This window comes from Thamnophis sirtalis, unplaced genomic scaffold (assembly GCF_051295495.1).
Source record: "Thamnophis sirtalis isolate CommonGarterSnake01/CBP01778 unplaced genomic scaffold, rThaSir2_p1.2 scaffold_2, whole genome shotgun sequence".
Taxonomy (NCBI): Eukaryota; Metazoa; Chordata; class Lepidosauria; order Squamata; family Natricidae; genus Thamnophis; species Thamnophis sirtalis.
Window position 1 is genome coordinate 11,199,563 of NW_028261382.1, and position 24,249 is coordinate 11,223,811.

Consider the following 24,249-nt stretch of genomic DNA (forward strand, 5'->3'; position numbering starts at 1 on the left):
TTATTCAAATGGAAGATACAAACTTTCATATACAAATTTTATCCTATATTCTGCAGTACTTCAAAATGAGCCTTTACTTTTTTTGAGCTTTTCCTGAATGATGGATCCTTCCTTTTCTTCATTTTGCATACTTTAAAAAAAAAAATCACCATATTTATCATATCGTAGTGTATCACATGCTGATTAGTGTCCAAAACCCCAACACATTATCCTCACACTGGATTTGGGCTTGCATTAAATTGCAATCTGATAGCAATGTATGATTCACACTAAATCTATATATATAAAAGCGAAATGCCACTCATGTGACATCACAAAATCTCCAGAACCATAAAGCCTACAAACTTGAAATTTGGCACGTATGTTCCTCTTGGCTTCTAGGTGCTCGCTAAGAAAGGAGTTTTTGAAATGACCATCAGATCATTAGTATTTTTTATACGGAATTAATACATGTCGATGCTAAGGAGTTAGAAGTTCTACTCCCCCTCCCCACCTGAAAAGAACTCTGTTCCAACTGCCAGTTGCTTTATAGTAACATGCTCTGATGCTAAGGAGTTACACATTCTACATTAATTTTCAAGCTTTAAGTGTCAATTTATCAAGCCCAATCACATAGTTTCATAGCAAAGCATGGGTATCTCATGAATCAAATTTGCACTAGTTATGACCTACCTGTGTACATTCTTCAGGGCTAAAAGGAACTTCCTGCCAAAGGGAAGTCAAGGTATCAATTCTGCAAATGAATGAAAAGCTGATCAGAAACTTCCCAGTTGCACATGAATACATTGATCAAAATAGCTGTAAGGTTAGTAAAAATGACAGCTACTTTGTGAGTTTGCTGAAGGCAATTTGTTACATTTCTGAGGCTTCTGTATCTTTCCATACATTTCAGGAAATATAGACCGGGTGCTTCTGCCACAGCTGGGCAACATACGGGTTGGGTTACACACAATGCAAGTCAGGAAGGGTGGGAGCTGACTTAATTTCTGCGCAAATGTTGTGAACTCCTTTGATGTTAACGAAAACAGGCTCAAAAGGGAGTCTCCAATTCCTGCTCCCCATTTTTAAAAAACAAAACGAAACCACACAACCACACTTAACTCTGATAGCTAGCCCAGGGCTAAACACCCTTTTTAAAAGTATCCTAACACTGCCCGTTTAGTTCTCTTTTTGTTTTTCTTTTGTAAATGGTATACCCTGACAATACACTGTATTCAAAATGTTTATGAATAAAATAAAAAAATAAACAAATAAATAAAAGTATCCTAAGTCATCTAAAAACATGGCCTGGTATTTATAATTAAAAGATTATGAAAATAAATATATTTTTACATATATTTAAAATGTTTTAAAATACATATTTTATCTATATAAAAATATTTATTTATTGTATCCTGTCATAGAACTGAGCAGCAGCCATCCAGCTAAAAGTCAGAGACACTAATAGAAATTGGCAGTCTTTTAAATAAATATAAATATAAATATAAATATAAATAATATAAATATAAATATAAATATAAATATAAATATAAATATAAATATAAATATAAATATAAATATAAATATAAATATAAATATAAATATAAATATAAATATAAATATAAATATAAATATAAATATAAATATAAATAATATAAATATAAATATAAATATAAATATGTAATATGTAATATGTAATATGTAATATATTATATATTATATATTATATATTATATATTATATATTATATATTATATATTATATATTATATATTATATATTATATATTATATATTATATATTATATATTATATATTATATATTATATATTATATATTAACATAAACATAAACACAAACACAAATATAAATACAAATACAAATATAAATATAAATACAAATACAAATATTCAGAAAACATATAGATATACATATACATACATACATACACACACACACACACATACATACATTTATCGGTCAACATCATCCAGAAAGAACAAACACAAATTAGGCAGGAACATCATGAGGTAAATCAAACAGTATATAGAACACAGAAGAAAAAGGCGGGAAAAATGGGAAGAATAGAACAGAATAGAATAGAATCACAGAGCTGGAAGGGATCTTGGAGGTCTTCTAGTCCAACCCCCTGCTTAGGCAGGAAACCCTACACCATTTCAGACAAATGGATATCCAATCTCTTCTTTAAAATGCCCACTTTATACTTATGGCAACCAAAGATAGCATAAATTGCCTCAGGCATGAACCAGCACACTCTAACTAATCAACTACAACTGTTATGTTTTGGTCTATTGTACATTTTACTGTTCCAGCTACTATTACCTATTTTTAAAAGATTTTGAATGAATCTATATGTATGTATGTATGTATGTATGTATGTATGTATATGTATATGTATATGTATATGTATATGTATATGTATATGTATATGTATATGTATATATATATATATATATATATATATATATATATATATATATATATATATATATATATATATATATATATATATATATATATATATATATATATCACAACCCCTGGTAAGCCCCAATTATAGGAGGAAACTAACAGCTTCCATTATCTGTCAATCGGCTCGTCACAAGAGTCCATCATGACAGAAACCCAATATTTTTACTGTTGCCTTTGTTACACATTTTGTGTTATATTTGTGCTGATATTATTTATTTATCAGCACAAATATAATACACACACACACACACACACACACACATATGAATTATCTGTTTGTATTCCACTTAAAGGGGCAAACCTATCCAACACACCTATTTTCGCCCACAACAACCTTGTGAGGTGGGTTGGCTAAGAGAAAGGCTTTCATGACTAAGGTGGGGCTAAAATGCAAAGTCTCCTAATGATTGGTCCAAAGTCATCCAGCCGGATTTCATCCTAAGGCGGGACTAGAATTCATAGTCTTCTAGTGATTGGTCCAAAGTCATCCAGCTGGCTTTCATCCTAAGGCGGAACTTGAACTCATGATCTCCCAGTTTCTAGCCTGGTGTTTTAGCCACTAGACCAAACTGTCTCTCTATATAATTTATCTATAGCAGTGGTGGGTTTCAAATTTTTTTGGAACCTCTTCTGTAGGTGTGGCCTGCTTTCCGGGTCCACTGGTGGAACCTCTTCTAACCGGTTGGGTAGATTTGATGAACCGGTTCTACCGAATAGGTGCGAACTGGTAGGAACCCACCTCTGATCTATAGCCATACCCAGTTCCTGTAACCGTACTTCATATGTTTTAGTCTCCAGTCCCCTAATTGGGGTACTGGTTGCTCTCCTCTGCACTTTTTCTAGAGTCTCAACATATTTTTTATAGTGTGGATGCAGTACTCTAGGTGTGGTCTTACTAGGGCTTTATAGAGTGGTATTAATATCTCACTTGATCTTGATTATATCTCTCTATTAATGCAACATATGCATTATGCAGTATGTATGTTGCAAACTACTTGGAACTCGACAAATACAAGACCAATAAAAGAAAACAAACATTTGCAATGGCCAGTATGTAGCAAAGCAATTTCCTGATATTGTAACACAAAGATTATGTTTACAAGAACATAGAAGAATTCATCACTTTGGCCGTTCCGTTCCAAGCATATGGATTCAGAAGTAAACCACCTGCATGCATGCTAAGGAGCTTTCTCCCAAGGAACTTTATAGAAGATTACAGTTTTGGATTGGGACGCTTGTCTAGGATTATTTCGGTATTTAATGAAAATTAAATTTCTGCTTGCTTTTTTTAAAGAGAAGAAAACGAGAGGAATTAAATAAGCGTGTTTACATTACAACAACAAAAAATCTCCCCCCTCAGAATGCAAAGTAGTACAGACCGCTTCCCCCTTTCCTTCTGCCTCAGTTGCAAAGGTCCTTGTTTAAAAAGTGCTTGTCGCGCCCAACGCCTCCCGATTTTTCCTCGTTTCAGGCCTCGGTGCGCCTGCGCAGAGGTTTCCCCGCCAGGCGGGCGGGCGAATCCTTGGTTTCCTATTCCCCTTCCGAGGTGGGCGGGAGAAGATGGCGGCGTCCTGCCGGTGGCTGTTCGTGGCGGTGGTGATCTGCGCCTGCTTGGTGGCTGCGGAGGAGCCGAAGAAGAGCTCCGACAAGCCGGGGAAGAAGAAAGACATTCGGGACTACAACGATGCCGACATGGCTCGGCTGTTGGAGCAATGGGAGGTATAGGCGAAGTGGATGAGGAAGAGGAGGAAGAAGAGAGGAGGGAGAGGAAACTTCTTAGAAGCCCCCACTGCCCTCTTCCCCGCTCTTCTGTCCCCCCAGGAACGAGGCTTGGCTTCCTTTGGTTCCATTAAACAGCCTCAATCCTAGCTAGTGCGATCATAGATTAACAGCTGTTCATGCAGGAGGCTCTTACAGAATCATGAAATCACAGAGCTGGAAGGGACTTGGAGGTCATCTAGTCCAACCCCCCCTGTTCAAGCAGGAGGCTCTTACAGAATCATGAAATCACAGAGCTGGAAGGGACCTTGGAGGTCATCTAGTCCAACCCCCCTGTTCAAGCAGGAACCCTTAAAGAATCATAGAATAGCAGAGTTGGGAGGGACCTTGGAGGCCTTCTACTCCAACCCCCTGCTCAAGTAAGAGAGCGTTACAGAATTGTAAGCCACCCTTGGCTAATGCAGATAACGTGTGTATCCTTAAACCATAATTTGCAAAGGGGGGGGGAGGGTGTCATTGTCATTTCACCCCTGGATCTCAGGCCATCCAGCAATTCAGCAAGGCTGGTGCTGCACTATTTCTCTCTTCCTCTCCCTCTCCCTCTCCCTCTCCCTCTCTCTCTCTCTCTCTCTCTCTCTCTCACACACACACACACACTCACACAAACCATCCTGGGTTTGAGGTGTTGGGTGGATCTGGCCATTGTGGTCACTTTGCAATCCATCAATCTTCAGGTCCCGCTTCACTAAGTGGGCGGGGGGAATGTGGGCGGTCTGAAAATAGGATTATGCATTCAATAAATGTGTTGTTGTTAGTTACGAAGTCGACCCATTGCGACCCCATGGACAACATTCCTCAAGGCCTTCCTGTCCTCTACCAACCCCTGGAATCCATTTAAGCTCACGGTGACTCCATCCAGCCACCACCTCCTCTGTCATCCCCTTCTTCTTTTGCCCTCCATCTTTCCCAGCATGAGGCTCTTCTCCAGCCATTCCTTCTCATTAGGTGGCCAAAGTATTTGTGTTTCATCTTCAGGATCTGGCCTTCTAAAGAGCAGTCAGGGTTGATCTCCGCTAGGACTGACCGGTTTGATTGTCTTGCAGTCCAAGGGACTCGCAGGAGTCTTCTCCAGCACCAGAGTTCAAAGGCCTCAATTCATTGGCGACAGGAAGGGCATCTGGCCATTAAATCACTCTGCTAGCTCCATTCAGTTGTCCAGACTCCACCCCGCAAGGGATTATGGGATCATTGAATGAAGATGATGATTTAGTTGACTATCAAATTGAGTGTAAAGGATGCCAAAGGACTGAATAAGTGCTTCTATTTTTTCAGGGATCCGCTTATATCCCTTGGAGATGGTTAAGGCTTGTATTCCTTTTCAAAGTCTTTTCAAGGCTCCTGCTTTCTTTCAAAAACAGGAGGATGATGATATAGAGGAAGGAGATCTTCCTGAGCACAAGCGCCAATCTGCACCAATCGACTTCTCCAAGATCGATCCAAGTCAACCGGAGAGTGTCTTGAAAATGACCAAAAAGGGGAAAACACTCATGATGTTCGTCACTGTGTCAGGAGAGCCAACTGAAAAGGAGACGGAGCAAATTACAAACTTGTGGCAAGGAAGCCTTTTCAACGCCAATTACGATGTACAGAGGTAGGACCCGTTAAGAGTTGTGTGGTTTCTTTCCACTCGAGCATTCTCCTAGTGACAGCCGTGATTCCCTGTGTCCAGGTTGAAATGGGGCTCATCTTTACTGCCGGTTGCAATGTTCCATGGACATGTGACCACAATTTACAATGTTTTTTGACAGTTTCCGCCCCCCCCCCCAAATGCCCTTAAGAATAAATGGATTTGCTTAATGACAGCTGCAAAAATTGGGTTTAGTCACGTGGGTGCATTGAGTTATGACAGAAATTCTAGAAGTTTACTGGAAATATATTTAACCTGATCCTTATATTTTAAGAAGTAATTTTTTTGGGGGGGGGGATCACCTTCAGGTAAATGTAATATTTTATCGACTGAGCACTATACATGTATGCATTGAAGCTAGTTTCCCTCTTTGCTGTGCTTTTTTTCTGATCTAAATTGAAATCTGCATATGCATTCTCTGGAGAACAAACCTTAGTGCAAGGATTGTCCACTTTGTTTCACTTTATGTGAAATGAATATTTTTGTTTCGGTCATATATAATATGCCCTACCTATGCAGGGTTGATTGCAATCAGATTTTAAACACTAATCCAATTTCGCCACAAGTCTGTTTTAGTTTATCCAGACAATACTATTTCCTCACAGGTTTGATACAGATGTTTAGCATTTTACTTTGAAGCACCACTGTGTGTGTGTGTGGGGGGGGTGTTAGCAGCTTTTGTCATCACACTCAATCTTAATGAAATTGCTTCCTATCTATCTCATTCCAAACTTGTAAAGATAGATCCATTTAAAACAGTGGAAAAAGTCTTTAAAATGTAATAAAACTATTATGTGCTATAATAAATAATAAGGGACACGGTGGCTTGGTGGCTAAGATGCTGAGCTTGTCGATCAGAAAGGTCGTCAGTTCGGCGATTCAAATTCCTAGTGCCACATAACGGAATGAGCTCCCATTACATGTCCCAGCTTCTGCCAACCTAACAGTTTGAAAGCATGTAAAAATGCAAGTAGAAAAATAGGAACCACCTATGGTGGGAAGGTAACAGTGTTCCATGCGCCTTCGGTGATTAGTCATGCCAGCCACATGACCACGGAGACGTCTTTGGATAACGCTGGCTCGTCGGCTTTGAAACGGAGATGAGCACCGCCCCCTAGAGTAGGCAATGACTAGCACATATGTGCAAGGGGAACATTTACCATTGCCTTTTATGCTATAATAAATCCCTATTTGAGTACCATTTACTTTTTAAAATGCAGATGTGCCCATTAATACTTGAACATCTATGCAGTTTCTGGATTTATTTATTAGTCATATTTATGACCACCCATCTCTCACAGAGTGTCTCTGGGTACCATATAAACATATTTCTGGATTTCTGCCTCCTGAAATGTAGGAGTTTAGCAAAGACTAACTGAATCTCTTCTGAAATCTAGATTCATTGTGGGTTCAAATCGTGCCATTTTCATGCTGCGTGATGGAAGCTACGCGTGGGAGATCAAAGACTTTCTGGTAAACCAAGAAAGATGTGAAGATGTCACTGTGGAAGGTCAAGTCTACCCTGGTAAAGGAGGCCGAGGAAAAGAAAAAAATAAACTGAAGCCTGACAAATCCTCCAAGAAAAAAGGCCCAGAGGTGAAACCTGGAACCATTACGGATAGCAACCGTGCCAGCAGAGGAAAAGAGGACCTTTGATATCAATGCACTGAAATACTGTCCAAAAGGTTTAGAATGTTTCAGAAAGCTAAAACTGGGTTGGTTTTCCAAGTTTCAAAGTATTAATGATTAAGGGAACAGTTTACTTATTAATGTGGGGTATTCATTTAGAAATGGCAGAGTCGGTAGATAAAGGCTGTGGGCTGCTTACATTCAATCAACTATTAAGTCTCAACTCCCTATCAGTTTAGTATTATGGAAGTTTGTCCAGAGGATGAGAAAATTGGTTGAATGGGTCACCATTTGGAGAACTGATTCTGACAGGTGGTATCGCAGATGGCTCAGAAGAATAGGGAGAAGAAGGAAAAACCAGACGTAGAAGACTCCTGGTGTTTCAATATTTTGATTAATCCTAAAGTTAACAATACACTTCCCATTGCATCTTAAAATCCCTCGCTTGAGATTTGTCACCGATTATACCAAAAACAGATCCAGAGCAACAGTTTCTCAAGTCGATTTGCTTTTTAAAATACTGATAATCCAATATTCCACACTGAAATGGAAAGAAAACTTTCTGTTAATTGGCTAATAAGGCTAGAGAATTACCACACTGAATCGATTGATGTACTTCTCCTTCATGGTTTGAAGTAGCATAAAATGTGAGGAATGCTCACAGGTGCAATTCAATTGATTGCGAGAACAAAGTGTGTGGGAATATGGTACGGTGGGTAAACCTATCCACATGAATGGATATATTACAGGTGGCATTGGTTTCTTCTGAAATGTTAACCGAAAAAGTTCAGTTCAAGTTTGCGGCCATTATATTGGATTTCATTTGCTGTTACCGTTTTATATTCCGTGCCATGGAAAAAATGTGCAATGGTTTGAACAACCATGGCAGGGGTTTTTTTTTGTTGTTTGTTTAAAAAAAGATAACTAAGAAAAAAAATGCTGTCTGTGTGAATGCTTCCTCCGAAACTTCAATAAATTTCTATGATTTTTTTCAGAAGAGATTGCTGTTTGGAATTCCTTATTCATCCATCCTTCTCTTTAACTGTGGTAGCTGACCACAGACTCTCCACATGGGGGTGCTATCTGTACGCCAAAGGAAATGGGCTTGTTTTGATCTCTGGCTAATGTAATGTGCAGATCTCTTCCAGAAGCCAGGCCTGTTTTAACAAATTGACATTTTACATGCAGAGGTTGTTCTATAAAAGCCTCCTCGCTTTGAACTTTGGAGGGCGATTGGAGTGATAATTTACGCTTTATCCTTGATGTTAAATTTGTCTGCTTCCTACTTCCGTCTCCCCCCCCCCCCCTTTCTTGATTTTGTTTTGAAAGAGTGTTTTCTGGCATTCAGCTTGCAAGGACAAGTAGGTGCATTTTTTATTCCAGCAGGTTAAAAGATTTCTCCTGGGGATGGAATGGTGCTGCTCAGGGGTGGGTTCCTGCCAGTTCTAACCTCTTCTATAGAAGAGGTTCCACAAATCTACAGGGCCATTTAGAACTCATCCACTATAGAAATAACAAGAGGTTGTACGACAAAAGCTTCAGCTTGTGGGAAAAAAACCCTCATGGTTTTTTTTTTAGCATTACTTAAAGGTTCACATCTGGAGTCAGATGCAAAGCGGGTGGGTTCCTGCCAGTTCTAACCTCTTCTATAGAAGAGGTTCCACAAATCTACTGTGCCATTTAGAACTGCTTCCAGCTTCCTCCCCCCCCCCGCCCGTCCGCACATCATCAAGATGAAGAGCGAGAGGAGGAATTCTGGGAATTGAAGTCCACAAGTCTTAAAACTGTCAAGTTTGAACACCCCTGGGGTTTTTTTTCTAAAGGGTTAGGGGTGCAACGGTCTTGTAACTTGATAGCTTTAAGACTTGCATGCTTCAAATGCCAGAGTTCCTGAGCCATGACTGGAGGAGGAATTCTGGGAGTTGAAGTCCACAAGTCTTAAAACTGTCAAGTCTGAACACCCCTGGGGGTATTTTCCTAAATGGTTAGGGGTGCAAGGGTCTTGTAACTTGACAGCTTTAAGACTTGCCTGCTTCAAATGCCAGAGTTTCTGAGCCAACATTTTGGTTGCTAAGCAAGAGCGTTGTTAAGTGAGTTTCACCACATTTTACAAGTTGGCCACACCCACCCAGTCACATGGCCAGCAAGCCACTCCCACAAAGCATGCCACAAGTACAGTTTCACTTTTTGAAACCCACCACTGGTGCTGCTTAAAGAAAGGCAAAATAACTTGGGCTTTATATATTTTTTTTAAAGACCTGAAAGGAGTAGCCATAGGCAAGATTAGAAACATGCCTAATGGCAGGGGTGGGATTGAAAATTTTTAGCAACCGCTTCTCTGTCCGGTTGCTGGGTGGGTGTGGCCATGGGGGTGTGACCTAGTCTGCTTCCTGCACCACAGCGGCAGGGGAGGGAGCATTTTCACCCTCCCCAGGCTCCGGAGGCTTTCGTTGAGCCTCTGGGAGGGCGAAAACAGCCTCCTTCAGGCTCCGGAGGCCCTCTGGAGACCAGAAATGGGCCCGTTTCCGGTACTTCTGGGAGGCCCGTTTTTTTACTTGGCATGATGAACATCCCCCATGGAGACTTCTGGGAGGGGAAGGGTGAGGTGGGCCGGGGTCACTACTGGTTCGGCGAACTAGATTAAAAAATTAACGTCCAGTTTGGCTAAACCAGTCCGAACTGTCTGAATCCCACCCCTGCCTGATGACATATTTGCATGACGAATAAATTTATTGCCTGCTATTTTGCAGTTATTTGAAATGAGATCCCCAATCTTCAGTTCCAGTACAAGACTTTTATCAACCAGTGTATAACCAAGAGAGAGAAAAATGGGATGATGGCAGAACCATCTCTGAGGTAGCGGGAAAAGCAGTGTCAGCACATTAACAAATAAAGAGCTTTCAAGCGCAGACAGACTTTGGAAATAGATGTGCAAAAACATACCCGAAGGTGCTTTTTTCTAAAAGTCAACTGGGCTCTCTCAGTCTTTTTTTCCTTCAGAAATGTTTCTTTTAACTGAAGAAGCTTCTTGGCTGAGAAGCAAAACATTCTCAAAGAACTAAGCAAGTCCAGTTGCCTTTTGGAAAAGGCACCTGTGTGACAATTATGACCTGGATGATTGAGAATCCCAATAGAGATTTAGATGTGCAAACATTTCATGAAGATTTTTCTGCCTGTCCTGCAGTTCTTTAACCTACGTTGGGGGTGGGAGAGACGCAGAGGGACACCAACATATTTGAAGGGACAGGAGTGGAGATGTAGGAAGCCATTGTTTAGCAATCATAATTGGGACCAGCAACTTGGGTGTTAAAATAAGCGGTCACTTGTGACTGCTTATCATCTTCCCTCCTGTGACGGTTGGAAAGGTGAAGATTGGTTGTAAAGTTGCATACATACATAGTTTCTTTTTTAGCCCATAGGCCATGTCAAAGTGCAGAGTTCCAAACACAAATTATTGCTAAAATCCGATTTAAAAAACATTAAAAATGAAATTGGGATATAAATACAATTTGAAATGAAGTTGGAATGTAAAGTTACTTTTTCATCAGAGTTGAAACTACGAAGCGTGTCCTGCCCCTGTCAGAGCTTGAATCTGCAGAGGAAGATGAGCTGGGAGTTGACTGAGATCGAGGGGGTGGCTTCGGAGGAAGATGGGGAGGAGCAGGCCCAGTCAGGCCAGGGCCTTTTAGGATTAGGACGGCTTGTAGGCAGGGAGGGAACGGGCAGGATGACGAAGAGAGCTGAAGCAGAGAATAGCAATAGCAATAGCAGTTAGACATATACCACTTCATAGGGCCTTCAGCCCTCTCTAAGCGGTTTACAGAGTCAGCATATTGCCCCCAACAACAATCTGGGTCCTCATTTTACCCACCTCGGAAGGATGGAAGGCTGAGTCAACCCTGAGCCGGTGAGATTTGAACAGCTGAACTGCAGAACTGCAGTCAGCTGATGTAGCTTGCAGTGCTGCATTTAACCACTGCGCCACCTGTGAGAGACAGTTCAGGTGATGAGCAGGGAGCACCCCCTCCTGATCCTTGAGTATGGAGAGTGGAGAGAAGGCAAGAACAGCCAGACTGAATCATCTACTCAGGAGGAGAGTGCCCTGCCCTTCTTCACAAGGCACACCTGTGGACTGACTTAAGGAGATGCTGTAGGGAGGGGCATTTGTGGAGTGTTGAGTGCTGATGTTGGAACTTCCTTGGATATCTTCTTGGTATTTGGATTCTTGCCTTGCTCCTTGGCTTTCTGGACTTTTCACCTGGCCTGCTGGATTTTCTTGCTTGCAGCCATGGTGCTCGCAGTATTGGATTGGACTATTTGCAGCCGGAGGCTGCTTGAGGTGTGTGTGTATGCGCAGACGTGCGTGTCATCCCTTGGCTCTGGGACTTGCCAGAAACATGGGAGTGTTTTGGGGGGGGGATTTGGAGCAATAAAGGGGCAGTTTGAACTGTCAGCTGCCTGTGTTGCCTCTGTGCCGGGTCACCACAAAGAGTGACTAAAGAAGGCAGTTGTTAAACTAAGACTACCTGTACACTTTATTTTCTATATTACAAAATGCACAATAAGAGCATCAGCCTTTTTTACAGGTAGTACTAATAAACAACTTCCAGGGTCAAAGATCATGTGGTCACTATTAAGAGCTAAAATATTCATGACTGGGAGAGACATGGGGACACGGTCAGCCAATGAATAGGCATAGCAACAAAGTCAGCCAACTTGTACTTGTACTTGACGCCTCTTCACCCATCGTGGGTATAGGCGACTTCCATGGAAATTTGACGCCACTGTTAAAATGGCGATCCATGGAAGCTGTTTTGGCTGGATATACCCAAGGGGACGCCAGTCCCAAGGGTCGACAGAGCCCGATTGGTGGGAACGGGGGGCACCACGTGAAGGCCGGGTTGTCGTTTGATAGTTGAGAGGCTTTGCAATAAGCGTTGCAATGTATATTTTGCGCATCAACTATCCTTGCCCGCCCAATGGGAGCTTAAATAGATCTGTGTCAAGCCAGCCTCCCTCAGCAACCAAGAAAGAAACTACTTAACTCCATTTCGCAGAATTAAGAGTACTTTTACTGGTTATGAAAAGATTTCAGCTAAGCAAAGCAAGATCTGAGGCAAAAGCGCGCGAAATCATAGATATCTGTTGTGGCCCAGCAGGAGCCGTTGGAGCTGCAAACAGACTCCGATAGCGAGGGACCCTATGAGTCGGCTCTGGAAGATGTGAAGGACCCTGGAAAGGGTTCAGACTGAGCAGGGACCAGAGAGGCTGGTTGGCCACCAGGAGGTGCCTGAGGAATGGAGCAGCGGTGAAAGACTTGGTCCCTGACGTCAGGCCCTGGAGCAGTGAGGAGGAGCTAAGGGAGTTGGTCATGGACGCCAGGCAAAGACGGGCAAATAAGCGCCGACAGCAACTAAGGAGATATAGAAGATAATTGGGGCCAGGTGGTTGTGATTAGGCTCCTCCCAAGAGAGTATATAAGAAGAGACTTTGGGAGGAGGCTTTTTGCAGGACTCAACTATTATACTGAAGCTGGAGAAGCTCTTGTGTCTGTGGAAGTCTGGGTTGCTGCCAAAGTCTTGTCGGTGTGTTAATTTACTGTGAATAAATTGTCTAGCAGTAATCTTGTGCCGGGGGGGCGGGGGTCAGAACAGATATCAATATGTGACCCAACCCCCTCCCCCTGGTAACCCCATCCCATAGCCCAATCTGCAAATCCCTCAGGTGTCACGTGAGTTCCATCTTCAAAAAGCATCATCAGGTTGGTATGCAGGACAGTTGGCCTTGGCGGGCCCAATCACTATCTCCAGCATGCGCAGTAGAAGGTAAGAACAAAACTCCCTTTTCACAATCTCTCCTGTACTTAACACTTCCCTTCCCAAATACCATGCCTCCCCCTCCCTCGTTTCAATGGCAGCCGAAAGCAAGTAGCGAAACAGAGGCTGACATCCTGTGTCTGTGCAGAGAACTGAAACAGAAACATAAGCAGTCTGCTGCTCTGAGAAGTAAACCAGCAGTCTGTCTGGACTCGTCTGCTGAGATGAAACTAACTGCTTGTGTTTGCCTGTAACTCTCCTGCCTTGTGTTCACTTGGAAGAGCCACCTGTTAGTATTGTACGTTTATTCATCTATTTGTATTCTTATGTATATAAAGAAGTTAATGAATCCTGCTGCATCAGTTCTGTGTCTGTGCTTCTGGATTTGAATTTATGCAACAAACTCTGACATACTCTCATTTCATCCTTCATCCTCCCCGCTGTCAGAACTGCTGAAGCTTCTTGGATGAGAAGCAAAATGTTTTCCCTTTCCTCGAGGCAAAAAAACAGTCCCAGTTGCCTTTTGAAGCAAAAAGCACCTTTGAAAGCACCTCAGAAATGTTGCGTACCAGCTTAGCCTGAAGAACTCCACTAGAGGGAGAACAAGCACAAGGAAGAAGATTGCTCTATTAGCTTGCGGTTGACCCAGCTTCTCTGCCTACGGTTGACTTAAATCAAGTTCACCGAGTTAACCCAGTTGTTTAGGCTTGCATAAGATGGTGACGTCTAAACCAGGATAGTAGCACCATATCCTAGCAATGCCTGTTGTGCAAATCTGGCCACAGCTAGGATTTGTGGAACGTCATTGTTGGGAAATGGGAGCTGCTTCTCAGCAACGTTTTAGCCGTTTTGTTTTTCAAAATATTTTTTTTTCACATTAGGGGCACAGACCAAGGAAGGCTGGGGAAGATTTTGCTTATGTAGATTGCTTAAAATACCAAAGGGAATTTTTAACTGTTTGGGATTTGGAATGTAGAAGTGAGTCACATCTAAATAAACAGTGAACAGAACTGCAGTTTACATAGAACAGCAGGGTGAAGATTGGGGTTGTATTCCATATTTTCGCCAACTGCTTGGAAGAAGGTCCCAAAATGCAGCTTTTTATTATTTTACTTGTTTATTTTATTAAATTTTATGCCGCTCATTTTCCCTCTAAGAGGACTCTGGATGGCTCTTTAAACTTGTCCTTCACCCAAAGGGTGAGGAATGCTCTTGATATTTTTGCTCCTGTATGTTGGTTTCTTTTTTTAAAAAAAAAAGCTTTTTAAGGGATACTTTATATACAAAAGGGATGCGGTGGCTCGGTGGCTCAGTGGCTAAGACGCTGAGCCTGTTGATCAGAAATGTCAGCAGTTCAGCGGTTCGAATCCGTAGCGCCGCGTAACGGAGTGAGCTCCTGTTACTTGTCCCAGCTTCTGCCAACCTAGCAGTTCGAAAGCAGGTAAAAATGCAAGTAGAAAAATAGAAACCACCTTTGGTGGGAAGGTAACAGCGTTCCGTGCACCTTCGATGTTTAGTCATGCCACCCACACGACCACGGAGACGTCTTCGGACAGCGCTGGCTCTTTGGCTTTGAAATGGAGATGAGCACTGCCCCCTAGAGTCGGGAACAACTAGCACATATGTGTAAGAGGAACCTTTACCTTTACCTTATAAGAGGACTCTGGATGGCTTTTTAAACTTGTCCTACACCCAAATGGTGCGAAATGTTAGGTTTTGTTTTTTTTTAAAAAAAACTTTTTAAGGGATGCTTTATATACATAGATCAAGCACAAAAAAGTAAACACATTTTTTTTTTACCCGTAGAGAATGGGATAAAAGGTGTTTTAGTAGTTTAGCGTAATAAAGTCATCAAACAGTGATAAACAATCGACAAATTGCACTGAAATTTTATTTCAATCCGTGTATTCCAAACCACAAAAGGTTAAATTGCAATTAAAAACATTTTGAAACAAGAGGTTTATCGTAGTAAAAAAAAAAAAAAAAGAATTTCTGCCAAGATAAAGTGGCCATTAAAAAAAAATCAACTCTAAAGAGAGTTTTTCCATTCTTTTTTTTTTTTTTGGCAACCTCCCCCCTCCTCCCCCTTGTAAGATCTTTGCTCTCTTCCATTATAACCTTTTTAGTGCCTTTGCAATAAATAAATATATCATTCCCACCCTCAGGATTTTCTCTTTTTTTTTTTAGAAAATATACAAAACGCTATACATCTTGTTCCGAAAAAGGACCAGCTATTTCGGGTAAAAGATTTGAACTGACGTACTCACAAAAAAAAAAAAAAATATCATGTAAAACTGACTGTTCAATGTAGGCTGGAGAGAGACAAAACTTGACTTTGGATCTAATTTTTAAAAAGTCACGGTTCATAGAACGCAAATGGTCAGCCGGATGTCAGAAACCTTAATATCTCACTCTTAGGTTACAAGCAGTCCTTGACTTAACAACCATTCGTTTCGTGGCCAAAGTTACAACGGGCACCAAAAAAGTGACTTACAACCGTTTTCCACGCTTACGGCCATTGCAGCATCCCCCGTGATCACGTGATCAAAGCTGGGATGCTTGGCAACTGGTTCATATTTATGATGGCTGCGGTGTCTTGGAGTCACATGATCCCCTTTTGTGACCTGACAAAGTCGGATTCTCTTAACAACCCCGTTACTAGCTTAACAACTGCAGAGATTCACTTCACAATTTGCGGCAAGAATGGCGGTGAGAAACGGGGCAAAAATCCCCTTAACAAATGTCTCACTTAGCGACGGAACTTTTGGGCTCCCTTGTGGTCGTACGTCGAGGACTACCTGTACAGAAGGGCAGAGGCGGGAGAAGCTGCCCTTAAGGACTATCGTTATCGTACAATATTCCCGCTCAATGGCTGCTGAGATTGGAAGCTTTCTGATCCAGGAAGCGTGGGCAGGGAAGATATACATAACCCTGTTTGCCTAGAGCAAAATATAGTTTCAGTTATTAAATATGAGTACGAGGGAAGAAGTAGCATCTTTCAGGCTAGGAACAGGCTAGAGTTGTGATGGTGAACCCATGACACGTGCCAGAGGTGGCATGTAGAGCTTTCTCTGTGGGCATGCGCACCATTGCCAGCTGCTCTTCCAGATTCTGTCGCATGCATGGACACCAGCTAGCTGCTTTCTTCCAGGTTCCAGCGCTCCGGTATGCATACATGCTCGCACCAGTTTCGGCACTTGATGCCGAAAAGGTTAACCATCACTGGCAAGGCGTTCCTCTTTAGCCAAATATATCCCGTACACTCAGAGTAATTGTTTCATAAACTATAGTTTCCTAAGACTGGATCTTCGTTGTTGTTCTTGTGTGAGATTTCCCACCATCTCAGCAATAGCTTTAGTGTAATTAGCGAGCTTGAGGCTATTCTAGTATTTGAATGAGGCATGGAAGTCCGTCTATACAAATTCCCCTCTCTTGCCCACCCTTTGCGGTCCCCGTTGGCCAGCCTAGCAATACTGAACATTTGGTCTTGCTCAGCTCTGCCTTTTGACTTCAGCTTACACGTCCTTATTTACATAGGCAGCAGTACCACGTAAAAATGGGATTCGTTTCCTGAGTCTGCATTTGAACATTCAAGATGAGTGAAAGGTTGAATTGGAGAAGAAGAAGAAGCATTTTCCGTACGTCCAATTAATTCAGGACCACAGTGATCCACGAATCAATCATGAGGCGGCCAAGGTGGCTTCATAGAAAGGAGATGAGATGAGAGGAGACCATTAAAAAAGAAAATATCTGTGGCCCTCAACCTGCTGGCAAGTCAGAGAATCTGTTCGTAATCGAAACAGATCAAACCAAAGTAGACTCATTTGGCTAAGGAATGTTGGTTGTTCAAGCTGGAGGCTTATTTACAGTATCTTCTCTCTTATGTACAGCAACAAAATATATTACACCTTAGAGGAGCCACCATTCCTCTCATCCTTGTTCTCTGGAGGACATTTCGAAAGAGGAGATGCTTCCTCAGAGTTTCATTTTCTTGACCACAGGAACGGGCAGCGCTTGGAAGATTCTCACGGCGTCCTCATCGGTCTCCAGCTTGATCCAGAAAGGCCGGAAGCTGCCCTTGTAGCCGACAAAAGCCATCTTATCTTTAAATAAATAAATAAGAGCGTGCGGTGAGAAAAACGATCCGGGGACAATATTTATAACCAATACTCTGCAGAGAGTGTATTTCAGCACAACCAGAGGCCATTTCCATGAATCATCATCATCTTTTAATAATCCTTGCCCCGGGGGAGGGGGGAATCTCGGCAACTAAATGGAACTGAGTGCTTACTGGCCAGATGCCTTTCCTGTTGCCAATGTGAAGTTTTGTTCAGCAGATATATTCTCATTGTGCACACACACACACAGAGAAATATCTGCCTCTACCTAGGATTGAACTCACAGGCTCCTGATTGTGGGGCGAGAGCTCCACCAGTAGGCTACTGCACCACTCAGAGGCCATTTCCGTGAATGCTACACCTTCAACCCACATCTTTTCCTGAGAAGATTCATGTTGCTTTCTCTTTCTTTGTCCTCTCAAGAACATTTTAGAGATCATAACCAAAAGCATCAAATAGCCAGTTCTCCAAAAAGAGTTGGTTAATTATTATTATTATTTTTTGAAAATTGAAGATGGTTGAGCTTGATGTTCCTTTTGGTCCTGTCCATCTCCACACTTCTATAATTGTATGAACAGCCCTTTCCCCCCAGTTTAATAGGTATTAAGATTTATTTTTTTTAATTGAGTGGATTGAATAATAGCAAACTAGGAATTGAAAAAGTTGCCATTCTGCATTTGGTAATAACAGAATTTCTGGGAATGTTCTAAGTATGAAGAACCCAATTATTTTAAATCCAGTTCTGAACCCAATTATTTTAAATCCAGTTCTCTCTCCGGCTACCACATTGGGACAGATGGAACTTATGTGTGGAATACTTAAAGATACCTCTCAAATACATTTTATGTTCAGTAAACACTGTGCAATATTTCTAAGGACTTTTCCAAATCTCAACACCCAAGTTTTCTTTCCTGATGCAAAATCCTTACTATTCTTTGCTGGTTTAGAATCCAAGATTTCTAAATTGATTGTATTTGAAGTGCAGCTGAATTGTATAACTAATATTCATCCTTTGGTGAGGTGGGAGTGCCTTTGAGCCTGTCTTGATTCCCTGGTAAGATGCCAAGGTAAGTTTGTGGCAAGAATTCAGAAGTAGTTTGCCATTGCCTCCATGCTTGGGCTGAGAGAGACTGACTGGCCCAAGGTCACCCAGCTAACATCATGCCTAAGGTGGGATTGGACTTCACAGGCTGGTTTCTAGCCTGCTGCTTTAACCACTACAGAAAACTGGCTCTCCATGTGTGGTAGCGCAGTGGTTAGAATGCAGTATTGCAGGCTAATTCTGCCCACTGCCAGCAGTTCGATCTTGACAGGCTTAAGGTTGATTCAGCCTTCCATCCTTCCGAGGTGGGTAAAATGAGGACCCAGATTATTGGGAGCAAGATACTGACTCGGTAAACCACTTAGAGCACTGTGAAGTGGTATATAAGTGCTATTGCTCCATATTTATTATACTAAAAGACATTACTGTATTTTTGGCTGGAAAAGGGAAGGCCAAAAACTGAGTTACACAAAGGGCGTCTCCTCTCCAAAGCTTCATCTCAAGGCACTTGCATTAAGGATTTCAACAGTTTACCAAAATGAAATATTTAGAGTATTTTTAGATATAAAAACCAGATGGACAATTCTCAAGGATTTTACCATGTCTTTTCTTTTACTAGCCTTCTATGTGAAAAGACATTGGGCAGTAAAAATTACGATCTGAAAAGAAAGGTGCAGCTATTGGACAGCAAAACCTGCTCTGAAAGTGTGTTCTTCACAAAATTAGCCATAATAAAAGCATGTCACATTTCATATGATATTTCATGATATTAATAATGCATTTACCTTTCAATTTAAAACCGGGTTTTGCTCCAAGCGTCTCCAGCACTTTGGTCCACGGACTTCTTGAAACAAATCTTCCCTTTGAGGTCATTACCACGATAGAACTAGAAGAGAGCAGGAAAATTACATGCATCATTTCCTTGAATTAGTGATTCACCCAAACTGATTAGCAGAGCAGCCGCACTGCAGTCATCATCATAGATACCCACAGAATTTCTCCAATCAGCCCAAATTTGCTCCATAGACCTATTTAATCTAATCAATTTACGTATGGTTTGGTCGTGGACGTTTCTTTTGTTTTTTGTTTTTTAAAAGTTTATTTTTTTATTTTTGGACAGACGTAGACAAAACATAAACCACAAGACCATCTTCAATTACATACAGAGTGTTGATTGGTTGCAAGATTTTTGTGCATCCTTTCAATAGTTCTCACTTATAATTTATATGAAATCACATATTATCAATCAAATGAGAGGAGACAAGCAATTTAGAAATGAGGCGAAATTTCCTGACAGTTAGAACAATTAATCAGTGGAACAGAAGTTGCCTCCAGAAGTTGCCTCCAGAAGTTGTGAATGCCCCAACGTTGGAAGTCTTTAAGAAGATGTTGGATAGCCATTTGTCTGAAACGGTATAGAGTTTCCTGCCTAGGCAGGGGGTTGGACTAGAAGACCTCCAAAGTCCCTTCCAACTCTGCTATTGTAGTATTAAATATATATATATGTATACATATTATCATTGTATGTCATTTATTTGACTATCACTATTATTCCTTCCTTTTAAATGAGATATTCTAGATATTGGATTCATTTATATTATAATGATTCATTATATCATCTTAAATCTATCCAATAATAATGTATCTTTATATTGTATTCTGTATCATTCTATAATAAAATTCTCTAGTGTCTTTCATGTTTTTTTTATCTAACCACTGATTAAATAAATCCCATATCTTGTAATATTGTTTATCTTCTTGTTCTCTAATTTTAAATGTCAATTTACTCATTTCAGCACCTTCCATTATTTCCTGGAAGTCTCTTTTGAATGTTGATTATGCTGATGAATATTTCTGGTGCTACCATAGTTGAAAGCTGCATGCTGTAATGGATGACTCTACAAATATGTCTTCTTTCTGAAACTTGAAGACCCCCCCACTTTCAGTTTACTTACTTGTTTCGAATGTTGTTGACATAATTGATGATCTGAGCTGGGATCCCGTGTAGAATAATATTTTTGAAACTCATCCGGTTAACAATTTTTCCTTCGTGACCATCAATCACGACTACTTGAATACCCTCTTCAGAAAGGTAGAATGACTTGCCATCAACCTACACAAAAGGAAAAAGTGGTTTTTAACATCCTCCCAGAATGGAGGTTTTGGAAACAAATTGCTGCTTGTTCTGAATGTTTTCTTGCATGCTTCATTCTGGAGATATGTCGTCTGCCTACAGAATTGTATTGTAAATTGAACTCAAGATGAACATTCTTATATAAAAATAAATTGGCAAGTTAATAAGCAATTTAAAAAAATATGCGGTGCAAACACTTACTGAGATATAGGCAAAGTCATCCTTGAGATGGTAATATTTGGTCTTGTAGCTCTCTATCTTTAGCTCTACAAAATGATCCTTCTTGATCTATTTATGAAAAAGAAAGAAAATGGCATTTATATCTAATCTTCAAGGATTTTCTAAACCAACTTTAATATTGGAATCAGATAGAGTAGAATAGAATAGAATTCTTTATTGGCCCAGTGTGATTGGACACACAAGGAATTTGTCTTTGGTGCAGATGCTCTCAGTGTAGTTAAAAGAAAAGATAATTCGTCATGAATCATAAGGTACAACACTTAATGATAGTCATAGGGTACAAATAAGCAATCAAATCATACATACTAGGAAACAATCAATATAAATCATAAGCAACAAAGTTATAGTTATACAGTCATAAGTGGGAGGAGATGGGTGATAGGAACGATGAGATTAATAGTAATTGTAATGCAGACTTAGTAAATAGTTTGGCAGTGTTGAGGAAATTATTTGTTTAGCAGAGTGATGGCGTTCGGGAAAAAACAGTTCTTATGTCTAGATGTTCTGGTGTGCAATGCTCTATAGTATTGTAGGAATTGAAACAATTTATGTCCAGGATGTGAGGGGTCTGTAGATATTTTCACAGCCCTCTTTTTGACTCGTGCAGTGTACAGGTCCTCAATGAAAGGCAGGTTTGCAGTAAATGTTTTTCCTGCAGTTCTGATTATCCTCTGAAGTCTGTGTCTGTCTTGTTGGGTTGCAGAACCAAACCAGACAGTTATGGAGGTGCAGATGACAGACTCAATAATCCCTCTGTAGAACTGCATCAGCAGCTCCTTGGGCAATTTGAGCTTCCCGAGTTGGCACAGAAAGAACAAAGATCTGGACAATTAATGACCTCACTCTGAAGGCATCACACCCAAACTCCACCTCTTTTGCTTTCCTTTCCTGGTATAAAGTTAGGAACTTTGACCCATGTGGAAGAAGATATAATAGACTAAAATGTTATTAGCCCCATGAAATTAGAGCTGATCAAGAGAAAAATCTTCTTGGCTTAGATGACCCAGAGCTGGAGTTCGGTTCTATAACTTTGTTCACATGTTATGCTGAATCACAGGCTGGTTTCAGCCCACATGGTTGTTTGGGTGGACCTGGAACATTTTATTAATTGAACAAGCAGGTATTAAATTAACCGTGGCTAAAGGATATTGAGCAAATACAAAGTATGCCAGATAGAATCCCCTGTCAGTCAACCTCCTCTCTGCCAACACATGAAGAAAGGTTTTTCTACTGAAGCCAACATCAAGAGAGACTCAAACCCAAGCCTCCAGGCGTAACATGTTCTGAAGCTTTCCCCTAAAGTCAAAACAAGACCTCGAGAATCCCAGAGAGATATTCCCCTAAGGAAATTAAAACAGTAGATCAACATACCATGTGTGCACTGGGCAGTTTTTTGGGCATCGGCACGTCCACGGTTGGCTTCTCGGCATATTTTGGGTAAGCCAGAGCTTCGCAGTCACTGGTCCCAGTTTGCTTGGGGATATTGGCTTTGATCCTGATGCGTTCACAGCCTCGGTTGGAACAGAAAGCAAACGGCTCCTTCTCGTGCTGAGCTTTCAGTTTGAGAAACAGCAACCTATTCAAAGAAAAAAGAAGAAGACGAAAGCAAGAGTTGAACCGCCATGGCCAAAGATATGAGATAGTCATCAAGACAACAGACGCAATCCGAATAGGACGCAACTCTTCCTGGCAGTGGCAAAAAGAGGAAGCTCCACGGGGTATTTTCAGTGGAGGTGCAAACCCTTCTCCCTTCTACCTGAGGCCTGTATCCATAAGGCAGTGATGGCAAACCTTTTCGGCACCAAGGGCCCAAACTAGAATGTACACGCATGTGTGCATGTTAGCATGCGTGCACCGACCAGCTGGTCTTCAGGTTTCTGGCATGCGCACTTGCCCGCCAAACTTTGTGCACGTCGGAGCGCCGGAAACCCGAAGACCCACTGGCTGGCACATGCATACCTGTTTTGGGGGCATTTTTCAGGCTGTTTTCAGGCCAAAAATGGCTGGAAAACGGCCCGGAAAACAACCTATTTTTTGGACCTTTTGGGGGGCGTTTTGGAGGGCCATTTTCTGGTGCTCTGCACCCTGAAGAGAGGAAACCATAAGAGCAGCAGGCAATGGTGTGCATGCCCACAGAGAGGGCTCCATGTGCCACCTCTGATACGGGTGCTATAGGTTCATCATTACGGCCATAAGGTTTAGGATGGATTCTTTCCTTTGGGACAGGAGGGAGTGCAAGGGACAGTGTCAACCCTGAAGCTGGCCTGACCCGACTGAGGCCATTTTCTTTCTTGTTGCTTCAGTGCTGACACAGCCTGGAGCTGAGGGGAAGGGAGGGAGAGTGGGGGTGTAGTAGAAACAATCGATGTGCTGTAGTCAAAATAAAACTCTTTCCCCTGGGAACCAAGGACATTCATGCAGGTGCTTGGAAGGAGGAGACTGGGATCATATAACAACTGGACTGTGTCTCTTTTGCGTTGGGCCTTCCGGCCTGCCACAATTATAGCTGTGGGAAACTGGGAGGGGAGGGATTATATGGAGTGGGGTAGATATAGTCAAAATAACATTCCTTATTCAAGATAGTCAATATCTTGAATAAGGAACTGGAGTGGTGTGACTGGGAGGCATCTCCAGTTGGGATGGTGCCTGATTGGACCATGGGATGGACATGGGGATGTTGGGCAGGGACTTGAACTTTTGCTTGGGTGGGGGGAAACCTGGAAATTTTCAGATTTCGGGTTTTCCCAGATGTGCCAATAGGACCTCTCGAATAAAATGGAACTTTGAGGAATCTCAAGCGTCGGACTTTTCTTTCATTAGGGGTATTACTTGGACCCCTGACACAGTGACTCTGGGGAAGTGACAAAACTTTTACTTAGGTGAAAGATCAACGGGACTTTTAGAGCCGGTTTTGACCAGGTTCGTGCCAATATGAGATACACCAATAAATTGTTCTTTGATGAAAATGCCTGCCTTGGAGTTCTCCTTGTTGTGGATGTATTACTTGGAGGCCTGACACTCAGGCCTCTAGGATGTAAAACCAAACCCTCTTCCTGGTTGGGTAAGTTCCCGTTCTCTTTTTGATAGCCAACAAGAACTCTGGAAATGTGTGGAAAGAAGATCTATCTATCTATCTATCTATCTATCTATCTATCTATCTATCTATCTATCTATCTATCTATCTATCTATCTATCTATCTATCTATCTATCTATCTATCTATCTATCTATCTATCTATCTATCTATCTATCATCTATATCATCTATCTATCATCTATCCCTCTCTTCCTCCCTTCCTCCCTCTCTCTCTCTGTTCTCATGAAGATTTCAAAACCCATGAAGGTAGATGCAACTGATGTACTGTCCCATGGAGTGAAGTGGCTAAGACTGCTGTG

The 24,249-nt window shown here is 41.4% G+C and overlaps 2 protein-coding genes across 2 annotated transcripts in view; one reads left to right on the top strand and one right to left on the bottom strand.

Moving 5' to 3' along the window:
* Nucleotides 1-3,998: 3,998 nt before the first annotated feature.
* On the top strand, nt 3,999-8,504 carry MESD (mesoderm development LRP chaperone). The gene is made up of 3 exons (XM_087704273.1): nt 3,999-4,189; nt 5,608-5,840; nt 7,274-8,504. The coding sequence occupies exons 1-3, from the start codon at nt 4,031-4,033 to the stop codon at nt 7,530-7,532; spliced, it is 651 nt and encodes a 216-aa protein (XP_087560399.1). The 5' UTR covers nt 3,999-4,030; the 3' UTR covers nt 7,533-8,504.
* Nucleotides 8,505-15,185: 6,681 nt separating this feature from the next.
* The window catches only part of CEMIP (cell migration inducing hyaluronidase 1), a 77,944-nt gene continuing 68,880 nt past the window's right edge, over nt 15,186-24,249 (bottom strand). Inside the window, exons 24-28 of the mRNA XM_087704275.1 lie at nt 22,227-22,431; nt 20,817-20,903; nt 20,437-20,594; nt 19,267-19,367; nt 15,186-17,424 (exon numbers count right to left, since the gene is read on the bottom strand). Of these exons, the coding sequence (XP_087560401.1) occupies nt 17,297-17,424; nt 19,267-19,367; nt 20,437-20,594; nt 20,817-20,903; nt 22,227-22,431 (679 nt within the window). The 3' untranslated portion in view covers nt 15,186-17,296. The remainder of the gene's footprint in view (nt 17,425-19,266; nt 19,368-20,436; nt 20,595-20,816; nt 20,904-22,226; nt 22,432-24,249) is intronic.

Coding starts and splice junctions, on each gene's coding strand:
- MESD (XM_087704273.1), top strand. CDS start 4,031: ATGGCGGCGTCCTGCCGGTGGCTGTTCGTGGCGGTGGTGATCTGCGCC. Junction 4,190..5,607: donor GGCTGTTGGAGCAATGGGAG/GTATAGGCGAAG, acceptor TTTCAAAAACAG/GAGGATGATGATATAGAGGA. Junction 5,841..7,273: donor GCCAATTACGATGTACAGAG/GTAGGACCCGTT, acceptor TCTGAAATCTAG/ATTCATTGTGGGTTCAAATC.